General features: G+C 40.9%; 1 protein-coding gene across 2 annotated transcripts in view; it reads left to right on the top strand.

The window, feature by feature from the left end:
• Positions 1 to 13,175, top strand: part of CPNE6 (copine 6) — a 461,434-nt gene that overhangs the window by 396,870 nt on the left and 51,389 nt on the right. For both annotated transcript variants that reach the window (XM_086923675.1, XM_086923676.1), the window contains exon 11: positions 12,306 to 12,365. In XM_086923675.1, the coding sequence (XP_086779801.1) occupies positions 12,306 to 12,365 (60 nt within the window). The remainder of the gene's footprint in view (positions 1 to 12,305; positions 12,366 to 13,175) is intronic.

Here is a 13,175-nt window from a genome sequence, read left to right as displayed (position 1 = left end):
CTACGTGTGGGTGCAGTTGAGGGCTATAAGCTGTTTGAGCCGGTCCTGAATGGGCGCAATTAGATTGTGTGGAGCGAGCAAGAGGAATTCCGTTTTGAATGATTTTAGCAAAAGGTGGTTGAGCAATAACCATTGTTTTTAAGAGAGCAAGGTTGAGAGTAGCAATGTCTTCTGCAGAAGAAATTTTCATATGCAGTTGGGTATCATCCACATACATATGGTAATGAATGTTAGATAATTTCAGAATTTCAGTGAGGGGCTCCTGATACAGGTTGAAGAGAGTAGGAGGTAGTTGGGTCAATAAAAACAGGAATTGTGTTGGAAAGGTCATTGTTTTTGTTGGCAGAGACTTCTCAGGCTAAGTTCCTTCCAGTGTCTCCTCTGATGTCTTCTCAGGATGTAGTGTCCCCTCGATGTCCAGCTCTGCCTAGCCATCAAGTTCTTTGCAAAGTCCCATTAACCTCATGCTTCAACTGAAATCAAGCCTGCTCATATGCATCAAGAGTTTTTTCATCATCACCTATATTCTAGGTGTAGGTCTGAAGGAAAAAAGATCACTGTACTAATGCATTTCCAAGAACGCAGTGGTGCACCTCAAGCCACAATGGGTCAAACCCTCCTTTAGGATATGTGGGCCGGGCTTCACTATAAGTCCCAGAGGGAGGCTACGGAGATTGTATTGTATTGTATTGTAATTGCATTTATATATCCCTTACTACCGCTGACAAGGCATCAAAGCGCTTTTTCGGCGAGTAGCACGCTACTCTGGGACCCATAGAGGATTAGTGTTGAATTAGTATAGTGAAACATGCAAGTACATTTTAAGTGGTGGATAGGTTAGTCATTTGGAATGATAGCAGAAGGATAGAGGAGGACAAAGGTTTTTATGTATATAGCGCTTGTTGACGCACACTATTCAGGAAGTCTACAAAGGATTAGTGGTGAATTAATATGGTGAAATATGATGTAATTTCAGTGTTGGATATTAGTCAGTTACTTGGAGTGAGAAGGAAAGCTGAGGGATAAAAGGGGAAGAAAGATTTGCATTCATATAGCACTTGTTACCCCCCTTGGGTGTTGAATCGCTTTTCTGGCGAGTAGCACACCACTCTGGAACCCATAAAGGATTACTGTTGAAAAATAGTATAGTCAAATCATATGAAGTAATTTGAGTAGTGGATATGTTATTCAGTTATTTGGTTAGTATATTAGTATAGTTTAATATGGAATTTGAGAAGTGAACATGTTAGTCTGTTAATTCCGATTGAAAAGAATAGTGGAGGGATAAAAGAGTGAAAGATTTTTTTATGTCTTTTTTTTTAGGACTCAGAGGAAAGAGTTTAGAAAGGTTTGTTTTAGGGGATCGGTATAGTAAACGAGCTGTCAGGTGATGCAAGGAGTGGTAGAGTAGGCGAGAGTCTAGAAAGGGCTATTTTGGCAATCATAGTAGTGGTATGGGGTTTGGGATAAATGAGAGAGTGGATGTAGAGGATATATTGATAGATGTATAGGATGAGAGATAGGGTAGTGCATTGGAAGGAGTAGTAGAAGAAGTTAGGGATGAGTCAGAAGGTTGGGCTAGAAGATATATTGAGCAAAGTATAGGCTGAGAAATAGGGTAGTGCATTGGAAATGCTAAATTAGAAGAAAGTGATAAATATATAGATCCATAATTACATTGAAAGTATATAGATACATAAAGGAGGTAAGTATATGCAGATTAAAGATATTGATAGAGGCACAGGATGAGAAATAGGGTAGTGCATTGGATATGCTTTTTCAGGAGAAAAGTAACAGACACACAGATCCAAGTACATGGAAGGTACATAGATGCACAATGGAAATATGTACATGTAGACCAAAGATGATTTTTATTTATTTATTATTATTATTTTTTCTCTCAACAACATAATTATACATGTTTATACAAAGTAATTCACAAAGATAGGTACATATCTATAGTGAAAAAAAATGCTTGTATACAGAGGGATATGCTGTAAATTTCTGTTTGCGTATGTTGCTTATGTGGGGAAGAGCCAAATCTTGAATAGTTTTCTGAAGATAAGGTGGTTGTCGGTGGACCTTATGTTGGGGGTAAAGAGTTCCATATTTTGGCTGCTTAAACAGAGAAGGATGTGCCACCCATGGTTTTTTTCTTGTATGGTGGGATTTTGAGGCAAGATGCTCCTTTAGAGCGGAGGTTCCTTTGTTGAATGCGTTTGGTGATTTTATTCCTGATGAAGAGCGGTCCCATTCCATGTATTGCTTTGTGGGTGATACAAAGCAGCTTGAACGTGGATCTTCTGGCAACCGGTAACCAATGCAGGGCTTTCAAGACAGAGCAGAGGTGGTCTTGCGGTTTGATATGCAAGAGTAGTCTGGCAGCCGAGTTCTGAATCCGTTGTAGTCTTTTCATGGTCGTTAAAGGTGATCCGTGGTAGAGGCTATTGGCGTAATCAAGTTTGGACAGAACAAGGGAGATGGTAGCTTGGACCTTGAGTGCAAATCCCAAATGAGGTATAATTCGTCGCAGCGTTTTTATAGTAGCAAAGCTTGATCTTGCTAGTTTATCCACTTGGGCATTCATCGTCAGCTTGGAGTCCATGGTCATTCCGAGGTTTCTTACTTCCTTCGATACTTTCGACAGTGATGCCAGTTCATGAGGCCACGCGGCAAGCAGGTTGTAATATTTCCAATCTCCACACGTGAGTATTTCAGTTTTTGAAGCATTCAATTTGAGATGGCTCCAGGTCATCCACTAATCCACGGCTCTGAGACAGCTGAAAATTGGTGATTTTCCAATGTCTTTGGGGCATTCCAGTTGAAGGAGTATTTTCTTGTCATCTGCATAGTTATAGCACGTGAGGTGAAATTTATTGATCAGTACTGGTAATGAATTCATGTAGATGTTGAAAAGCATGGGCGATATGATAGAACCTTGAGGGACCCCTGCTTTTGTGGAGTATGGTTTGGACGAGAAAGGCGGGGTATGGATGACATTAGTTCTGTTTCGAAGGTAGGACGCTATCCAGTCTAAAGCAGTTCCCTTTATGCCGGCTTCATAGAGTCTTTGTTTCAGAGTTTCATGGTCAACCGTGTCAAAGGCAGCTGAGAGGTCCAAGAGGAGTAGCGCAGCAACCCCATTGCGGTCAACTGTATTCTTTAGGTCATCCCAGATGGCAAGGAGGGCAGATTCAGTGCCTCTTCCCGGACGGAATCCTGTTTGGAAGTCTGAAAGTATGTCATTCTCTTCAATGAATTGTGACATCTGGGTGAACGCTGCTCTTTCTATCAGTTTGCCCAGGAACGGTCCATTTGTATTGGGTCTGTAGTTGTCAGGGTTCCGCGGGTTCAAGTTTGCTTTCTTCAGTAAAGGGCGTATGTATGACTTTTTGAGTTCTTCTGGAAATATTCCAGTAGTTAAGGAATCGTTGATGATTCTTCCTACTGGAGTGGCAGCAGAGGTTGTTAAAAGAATTGTCTTGAAAGTTTGTGGCGGACAGGGGTCAGAAGGGCTACCGGCAGGCCTGCTTGCTTTGACCAGGTCCATAAATTCATAGTGTGAGATGTGTTGGAAGGAACAGAGAGGCTTGATTAGAGCATTCTTGGATTGTTGTTTTGTACAAGAGTTAGTGCTGGTGCTTTGTTTCTGTTTTGAGTACAATTCCAATGTGTCTGCTTTGTCAGTTTAATGATTTGCCAGTTTGTCTGTGAAATCTTGAGTAACAGGATGAGTTCCATCTAGGCAATTTGGTTTGCGAAATTCATTGAGTATTTTATAGAATTCTTTATTTGCACATTTAGCATTTTGAATTCTGTCTGAATAGTACCTTTTCTTAGCTTTTTTGATGGCAGACTTGTATAATCTCTTAATTTTCTGTAGGCGAAGTTTGTCTTGTTTGGCGTTTGTTTTGAGCCAGGTACGTTGCAGCTTTCTAATTTGTTGTTTTATGTCTTTTATTTCTATGTTTCTCCAAGGCACTTTCTTTCTTTTGTTCTGTTGTGTGGTTTTGAGTGGTATCAGGATGTGAAAAGCTTCCTGTAGCCACTCATATAGATTTTGAACAGAATTTATGCTTTCCAGATTTGTACTGGATGTTAGTTGTGTTTCCAAGTGTTCCAAATTGAGTTTGTTCCACGGCCGATAGGTGGATGGATGTAAGGTAGTTTTAGGTGAGTCGCTTAGCATTGTTTTATGTTGGAAGGCAAGCAAGTGGTGGTCTGACCATGTGACTGGAGTTATAGTTTGAAAGGTAACTAGTTCAGTAGTAGCAAAAATGACATCTACTATATGTCCAGCGGTGTGTGTCGGATTGTGGACAATCTGATGAGGGTTCAATGCGTCTAGGCCGGTGATTATAGTTTTTGGATGGGTCATATTGGGTTTATCAAACCAAATGTTAAGGTCAACCAGAATGGATAGGTTGGAGTGTATTGTTATCAGGTTTGAAACTGTGTCTAGAAGTGCGTCTGGGAATGTTGCCTTGCTAGGTGGAGGTCTGTAAAGGAGCAGGAAGTTACAGGAGGAAGACGGTGTAGGATTGCATCTTGTTAGAAGAGCCTCACAATTTTTTATGGAGATGTTGTCAATTTTAGTGATATGTATTGTTTGCTTGAATACAACAGCTAGACCACCACCTTTTTTGGCTATACGATTTTGGGTGACTATTTGATAGCCTAGAGGAATGGCTTCATGCAGTACTGGAGCCATACCTTCTACCAACCATGATTCGGTTAAGAAAAGTATGTTTGGTTTTGCATCGGTGAGAAGGTTGTAGATGTGATGCTTGTTTTTAGAGAGGGATCGACCATTTATTAGTAGACAGTTTATTGAGTGGCCTTTCGTGCTGCAAATGTGGCTAAATCACTTTTTCAGTTGTTGACATCAGCTGTGATCTGCAAGCAATGAGATTGAATACGAAAAAAATGGGCATAGTAAAATTAAACCTGTTATTTACTCCAAAGCCCAAAGACTTGGATTACCATTGTAATAATAACAATAATAATAAACATCATAATCATGATCATAATAATCATGATAATAATCATAATAATAATGAGAATACCTGTGTAAAAGGCCTCCTCTCATTTCCTTATTGCTGGCAACTTGTGACTTCCCTAGTCAGCTGTAATAAAAAATAAATGACAGAGCTGCTCAACTGTAATAACATATTACAACTGAGCTCTGAGGTCATAATGCCTGGTGCCAGAGCCAGCCAGAGACCAGGGGAAAGGCAGACCATGAAACATATTTAAAACTGCAGTTTTAAAAATAAAAATAAACCTGGAGTTTCCTTCTTCTGCTCCATTTTTATAGATAAACAGCATAAGAAGAAAGGAGATATGTATGGCAACGTGTTTCTTTTTCCACCATTTAGGTAATATTATGAAAGACAGAATCTCTTTGCGTGTTCTTCACATTCTGAGATGCAGCTTTTTGTTTTTTTAAATCTGACTTGTTTTAAACGTTTTCTAATCTCTTTTTGTAACACATATTGGTTTGTGTGTTTGTAATAAAAATAGAGACTCTACATTTATTCTTCATGTTTGCAAACAACTATCTCTTTTATATAAAAACAGCAACACAAAAAGTATTTAAGTGGTTTGAGGGAAGAGTAATTGTGTGGCCATATAGTATAAGGAATCAAGGGCCAGATGTAGGAAGCCTAATACCGAAATTACTGAATTTCGGCCGTTACCGACCGGTATTAGGCTTTTCTGATGTAGGGGCCTAATCTAAGGATTTGGGGCCAGATGTAGGTGTCCAAATACCGGTCAGAAACGGCCGAAAATACCGATTTTCGGCTGTTTCCGACCGGTATTTGGACATTGGTATGTAGGGGTCAGAAAAACTTACAGATTCGGTAATTTTACAGAATCGGTAAAATTACAGAATCAGTAAATTTACCGATTCTGTAAATTTTACAGATTTGGTAAAATTACCGATCGGTAAAAATACCGAATCTGTAATTTGCTATGTAGGTAGCACTGTGAACAGTGCTACAGGCCTTCAGAATTCGGTATTTTACCACCCAATACAATTGGGTGGCAAAATACCGAATTCAGGTGTACATGCACATCTGTGCATATACACCTGAGCCATGTGACACACAGATGCCCTTAGGGCATGTATGTGTGCCACATGGCACACAAGCCTGTACTTGGGGTGCTAGAGGGTGTCAAAGTGACACCCCCTGCACCCTTGCAGGATTCGGTATTTACCGATTCGGTAAATACCGAATCGGTATTGCCCATTGATTCCTATGGGCTTCAAGGCCCATAGGAATCAATGGGCAATACTGATTCGGTAATTACCGAATCGGTAAATAACGAATCCTACCGATTCATGAATACCGAATCGGTAAAATTCGGCATTTATGAATCGGTAAATAAGATTTCCCTACATCTAGCCCAAAGTGTCCCCTGTTATACATTATAAGGATACTGCAATTCTCCTCTGAATCATAAAGGAACTAGGCCTGGGGCCTCGTTCTACAATATGGTCACATAACTCCTCAGTGATTTGCATTATCCTTATAATGTACAGCAGGGTATACTTTATCCCATATATAATATAGGAAGACTGCAACCCCTGTCTAAAACTCCATCTGTAGTCACCTGTAATAATTAAATTATGTTGCTGCTCAACTCTAGTATCTTAGTTGAATTGACATCATAATACTTGCTTCCCAAACCAGCATTCAAGGTGAAGGAAACAGATCCCAGAGCATAATTACAGATGCAGTTTATACAGTGAAAACAAGAACTTGGGTTTTCCTTCTCCTGATTTTTTTTTCTAAAATGAACAGTGATCAGTAGAAAGGAGCCATTTATAGCAACATGCTTATTTTTTGCATGAAAGATATATTCTGTTTGCTTTACATATTACTTCACAGTCTGAGCTACAGCATTTTTAATAACTTACATTAAACTGATCATCTGTTATTTTTACAACTGCTTGTTCGGGTTTTTCACTTCTTACTGCATATTCTACTGGTATTCTTCATGTCTGCAAACACATTCTCTCTTTCATATGAGAAAACACCAAGAATTAAAGTATTTTGTGGGAAGAGGGATGGTGTGACTGTGTACTAGAAGGAATAAAATACCCCCTGTTGTACATTAAAAGCATATTGCAAGTCACCTCAGAGTTCCATGGCCTTATAAAGGGACACACCCTTCAGCCTCGTACACAGAACTCCTCTGTGGCCATAATATATTTAAGTGTAGCAAGGAGTATGTTATCCCCTATATAATTAATATTATAATTATTATTGTTATTGTTATTATTATTATTACTACATTTGTGGAATTATTATTATTATTATTATTAATAATAATATTACACAATGTCTTCGTAGATTTACTCTGAAGGATTTGATGTTCAGCATTCATGGACAACTCCGTCTCCTACTTTATGTCACATTTGATTCCAGCTTTTCAGACACCTATCTGCGTGTTCTTAAAAAATGAGGCATTTAAACATGGCACGGTTTTCATCTATCGCAATCCTTCCGTTGACTCAACCTTTGCAGCGCCGGTCAGGAGTGTGGGTCGTCTAGATGAGAAGAGTCGACAAATGGATGCTATTGGTAGGACGATAAGTACCAAAGGCGTCTTTACATGGGGAGGAGCACAAGCAGACAACAGTTTTAAGATATGTATCGGACAGGATGTCTGTACACAGTACATTTGTAAATTTTTTACATGACCAGTACTATACAGAGGATTAGTCATTTGACTGATCACCCTATTTATGTCCCAGCTGACAGGACAAAGCCTCTCACTGGTAGAGAGAGAGATAACTGATGAAGCTTTTCTCAGCATGAAGTTCTGACTGAAGCTGCCACACAGAGAAATGATTTGCTAATTTCAGACCCAGCTGAAACAAAAACAGATTCAGTCATTACCCCCTGCAAAGTTTTTAAATATTTTTTCCATATTTAGAAAGTCATAATCCCAGACAAGTGAATCCTTGCCAGTATCAAAAGAAGGCAACTTAATAAACTGTCAAACAGCCTCCAAACTGTCCGCCAACCGAGAGAGGTATTTACGTGAAGAAGAAAGGTCCCAAAAATATAGCAAATTCTCAAATGTAGGCCCCTCAACGGGCATCTAAAGAAAGAAAAGTACACCTTGGTAACTCTTCATTCCATCCTTCGTGTCCTGGCAGAAGATTTCTTGGCACGTGTAGACCTTAATGGCACACAGTCACTCTCCTATCTTGCCATCACATAAGAAATGCCTTAGATTTGTAGTGTGCGACGAGCACTACTAGTTGCAGGTGGTATCCCTTGTGGTAGTAGTGACACACTTTTTTAGACAGAACGTCTGCCTTCTCACATCTCCATATAAGGCTCCCCATGCATAGGACTTAAACAAGCTTCTGCTGGACATTCCAGTCTTAGAGGGTTTCAAAGTAAACATGGAGGCCATTTAATTCACGCCCTATAATAGGATCGACTCTTTCCCCGGCAGAGACCTTATTTGTGAAATAGAGAGGGGCAATTCGTATAGGCAACCCCCCACCCCTCGTCCCTCGTCTATTCTAATTCCTAGACCGCGCAGTCCCTCACAGTCCCGCTCATCCCAGATGCATTCACCAGCTCAGAGACAGATCACTTGTGGCTCTCCATGTGGTCCAACTGATGTTAGTTCTGAGACATGTTGGATCTCATTACCTCAAGGTGATCCATCCAGCGGAAGCGTCTGGCTGCCCACCCTTGCCATCAATTACAGAGCCTAGATGTCTGATTCTGAGGCCTTCAGACTTGGTCATTTCGGTCTGTTTCATGGTAACCTGGAGATGATGCAAGCGGCCAGGAAGCCTGTGACTGTGAAGGCGCCACAGATACTGGAGGAGAACTCAAGGCTGTGTTGTGTATGGAGTTTGAACAGTATTTTGGCATTTGTTTTCACCATAAACAGTTCAGGGATGCAGGTTGGGTCACGCAGTGCCAGGTCTGGCGACTGTCTGGCACCTTTGGTTCAGGAGCACTAGGATCCTGTAGTCTTTGGTAACCTTAAACTGGTGATGTGGAAAGCTGCTGCACACTAGAGTGGCAGGGCTACCGGGGCATACAGGTGAGTCGCAGTCCCTCCTTCGGCTGCCTCTGTGGTGCTGCATAGAGAGAAGGTTACTCTTCTCTCTTTCCTTATCTTCTCCAAGATACTGCTTTGAACTGAACAAGGAGATCTTCCCTATCTCATTTTACTGCCTCCGTTCTCAGATACGGAAAGCATTACACAGTGGGAAGATGATAAGATTTGTCATTGGCTCCATAGATTGCTTGAAAGCCCAGACATCTTCACTTACAAGAGGCCCAGCCCTTGCAGTCAGGCGTCTGAGTCGTCTTGTACATTTGGTTCATCTCCTCTTGCTTGAGTGGTATTAAGACTACTCGTCAGTGCTTAAAAGGACAAGAGCTACTGGGTTTCCAGTTTCACATTTGTCTCCATGCCAGTCTTTGTGGCGGCTAAGTCAGCAATTCCAGTATAAATTCAATGTCAGCCTGAATATTTTGCCCAGTTGATACCCCTACAGACACAGATATCCACAGACATGTGTTGTACATCTCGTGTGCTATAAAGACTCGAGTTGCACTCCCCTGATGAGACATAATGATGCTAAACCCCCTCTAGGGTTGCTCGTATTCTCGTTCAGAGGGGGAATGGATTTGCAGTATGGACTAGACTTTTGCTACTTTTGGGGTTGGGATCAAGACTTATTGCATAAGGCACCACGTAGTGACACAGTGAGTGAACAACAATGTGCCTGATGGCTACCCAGAACAATGCCAGAGTTCATGATTATTTCAGGAATCCTTCTTACGCATGTTCATTTTGCCTCCAGCAGTTTTTCCTGATGACACCTTTGGGGACCTTTGAGAAAAGCAGACCCTCTCTATTGAGAAACAATGATGAAAGTAGTCTCGGGTTGTTTGGGTTCCCTTTCCGAGGAGTGTGTCCTGGCAATTTGAGCTGGACTGCATGTTCAGAGGTTGCATCAAGGCTGATTTGCACAAGGCTATTCCGGTTAAAAAGTCGGCGTCTCGCAAGGATGGAACTAGTTCCTTATCCATAGAAAGCCCTGTGGGCAAGTGGGAGCACCTTAGAATGGATTTTGTGAGTGTCAGGGAGCCAATACATGCCATGACACATCTCAGAAACATGTCCAAAACCATGATCCTGCTTAACGCCTGTATATTGGATGACCTTGTACGTTGGATCAGTCTATGATGGAGCCACAGGTAACACCCCTTAAAGTAAGAAATAACTCTGGAAAGTATTCCTGCTCCCAAACCGGGGCTCAGAAATGCTGAGGTACAATCGGTTTGGATCTGTCTTATTGACTTTAGTGACGTGGCATCGGATAGGTAAGGGAATGAAACGCAAGTGATAGGAATTGGGGTAGTTCCTGCTGGAAAGATCAGCAAGGAGGAGCCAGACATTTTAGGGTTTTTGAGGTTTGGGCCTTCTTGGTGTGTTGCGGTATCCGATCTGAAGCTGTTGACTCTAGGGTGCTGAAATCCATAGTCAGATTTTTATTGCTGGTCTGAGCCCATGTTGTAAGTTCCAGGAAATGTAGAGACAGTAGGGAGTGTCAGTAACTAGGCATCTTGGGCATTGCACCTTATGTTATTTAGAGGAGCAGCATATTCAGACAGCTTGACCAGGGAGGCCTGGTCAGCTTGTTTGGTAGAAATAATTGTGGTCTCGGCGGACGAATAACTACGAATTACTCACTGCAGTAACTCTTTTACTTCTAGTCCTACAGCCTACTAAGTTCAGAAGATCCACCGGCATCCCCGGTACTGTTCAATTTTTAAAAAAATATATTTTTATTGAGTTCTTGGCAGAGAATCAGTACTGTTCGATTTGAATCCGTTTAATTTGAATCTGTTTATATAACTGCAACACTAAAACCATATATAAAAGTTCATTTTGATGATTTGTGTATAGGCAGCTTAGTGAGCAATCAGTTATGTTTCAATTATTTTTCTAAATGCCATGTCATTCTCTGCATTGATATCTAGGGCCCAACCATCTAGAAGGTCATGCATGGAACACCAATGGTCACTTTTCTGTCCTGGCATATAGTACTCTGGAAGAAAACAGATCTATGAATTTTGCCGATTGCAAGGTTCCTCCGGGATAGTAACTATTTTCTTTTTAGCAAGCTTCTGCACTCCTTTGAGGGTCCAACTATCCATATATGAACCGACCCACCTGATAAGACTTGAATATGCCACCCTCTTTGCATATATGTGCCTAGCCCCCATATCCTACTCAATCTCATTTACCTCTTTAGACATGAACCCACCAAATCTGTCCGTACATTAATATATTCACCTGCGTGGGCATCTGTGCCCTATACAGACATCCACCCAAGACATCCTTAATACAGAAACCCACCCACCAAGGTTTACATAGATTTACCACATATCTTTAAATAAGGCTATCCATCTGTCCAAACATGAATGTGCTCTCCTGACACAAAAGAGTCCAACCTCCAATAAACGTTAATTGATCCACCCATCCAGTGCCTGTCCTAACATAAATCAATCCAGCATGCGAAAATCAATGTATCTACCTACTCAGACTGTAATCCACCCATCTAGTCGGCATAACAAATCCATTCTACCACTTAACATTCATCATCCACCTCGATACCAGTCATCCATTAGCCAGTGAGCTATATTGCAAATCTGTCAGGATACAGATTCCTAACAAAGTCTCACAATGCAGGATAACTGGGCCCAAAATAGAGCAAATAGATATTTCAATAGCCTGATTGAGTAAGTGAGTGAAAACGTGTAGAGCAATCTCAAGTAGCCCAATCCAAAATACATATTCGCTCCTAAGCATTTTACCGTTGATAAGCGTGATACAGAAATAGTTTTCAGTTACCTGCAAAAAGTTGAGTGATTATTTCTAGTTGTTTAGGTGAATTAGTATGTGCTTGAATGGATGGGCGGAATGGACATCTCAACTGACATATATTAATTGATATGATATGATATGATATGATTCACCAATGCGTTGCTCAGTAAATTAGACATATGGATTGATTCAATAGGTAATGGAATGACTGGAGACGTAGATTGGACGTGTGAATGGATTTCTTGTTCCGAGTTGGGGTCGAGCAGTAGAGCATAAATGCCAATGGATTCTATACATCATGAGTTATTTGAGAAAATAGATTGCCAGTGTGGATAGAATCCATGAATGAAGTGAGGCATCCCTACACTCTTCTGTCTCTTTAGTATATCTTACTAATTACCTTTGTTTATTCTTTTTCGCAGTTGGAGAAGGTCCACACTTTCCTTGACTACATTATGGGCGGCTGCCAGATCCTCTTCACGGTGAGGAAGTGAGGTGGAGGATGTTGGGTTCATGGAGGGTTGAATAAAGAGAGGACTGAAAAGGAGGGGAATCACTGACCAATATACAAGCCATAGCTTAATGTACGAACTGAGAGGATTGATAAATGAGGGAAGGGAAGAGGGTGAGGAAAGAGATGTGAAAACCGGAACAATGGAAGGAGGGCCTTGAAAGGAAGCAGATCAAAAGGTTGGGAAGAAAGGTCCAGAAAAAAAGACAGAGAGAAGAGAAGTTAAAGAGGAGACGGCATGAAGGGGGTATTGAAATATCAGAAAGATTTGAGGTGTGGAAGAACAAAACGTATGAAAAGAGGACTGAAAAATGTGAAATAGAGATGAGGCGTAGAAGAACATGACGTATGAAAAGAGGACTGAAAATGTGAAATAAAGATGAGGTGTGGAAGAACACGTAGGATAAAACTGAAAGAGGAGGCAGGGGGATGAAGTTTGGAAGCACATGAGGTATGTGACTTTTTTGTGTAAATGTTTCGAGGGTTTTGCACAGTGCACAAATGTCTTAAGGCGTCCTTGTGCTAAGAATACTAAGTACGGGAGAAATAAAAATCCTGGATTAATGGGTTTAGCGTAAAGCTAGATTTTTAGGGCTTTGCAAAGCTGTAGCAGTTGGTTCAAAACACACACAAAGTAAATTCCAGAAAGTAAGTTCCGGTTTTGCTATTGTTCTAGAAAAGACCTTGCCTCCTGTTTGACTTATTTTGTACTTTGGAGGAACAAGAAGTGGATAAGAAAATCGGAGTATTCGAGAGGGAAGGTAGTGACACATTTTATGTT

Source organism: Lissotriton vulgaris, chromosome 5 (genome assembly GCF_964263255.1).
Source record: "Lissotriton vulgaris chromosome 5, aLisVul1.2, whole genome shotgun sequence".
Taxonomy (NCBI): Eukaryota; Metazoa; Chordata; class Amphibia; order Caudata; family Salamandridae; genus Lissotriton; species Lissotriton vulgaris.
Note: the sequence above shows the minus strand (reverse complement) of the source record. Positions and strands in the feature narration are given on the sequence as shown.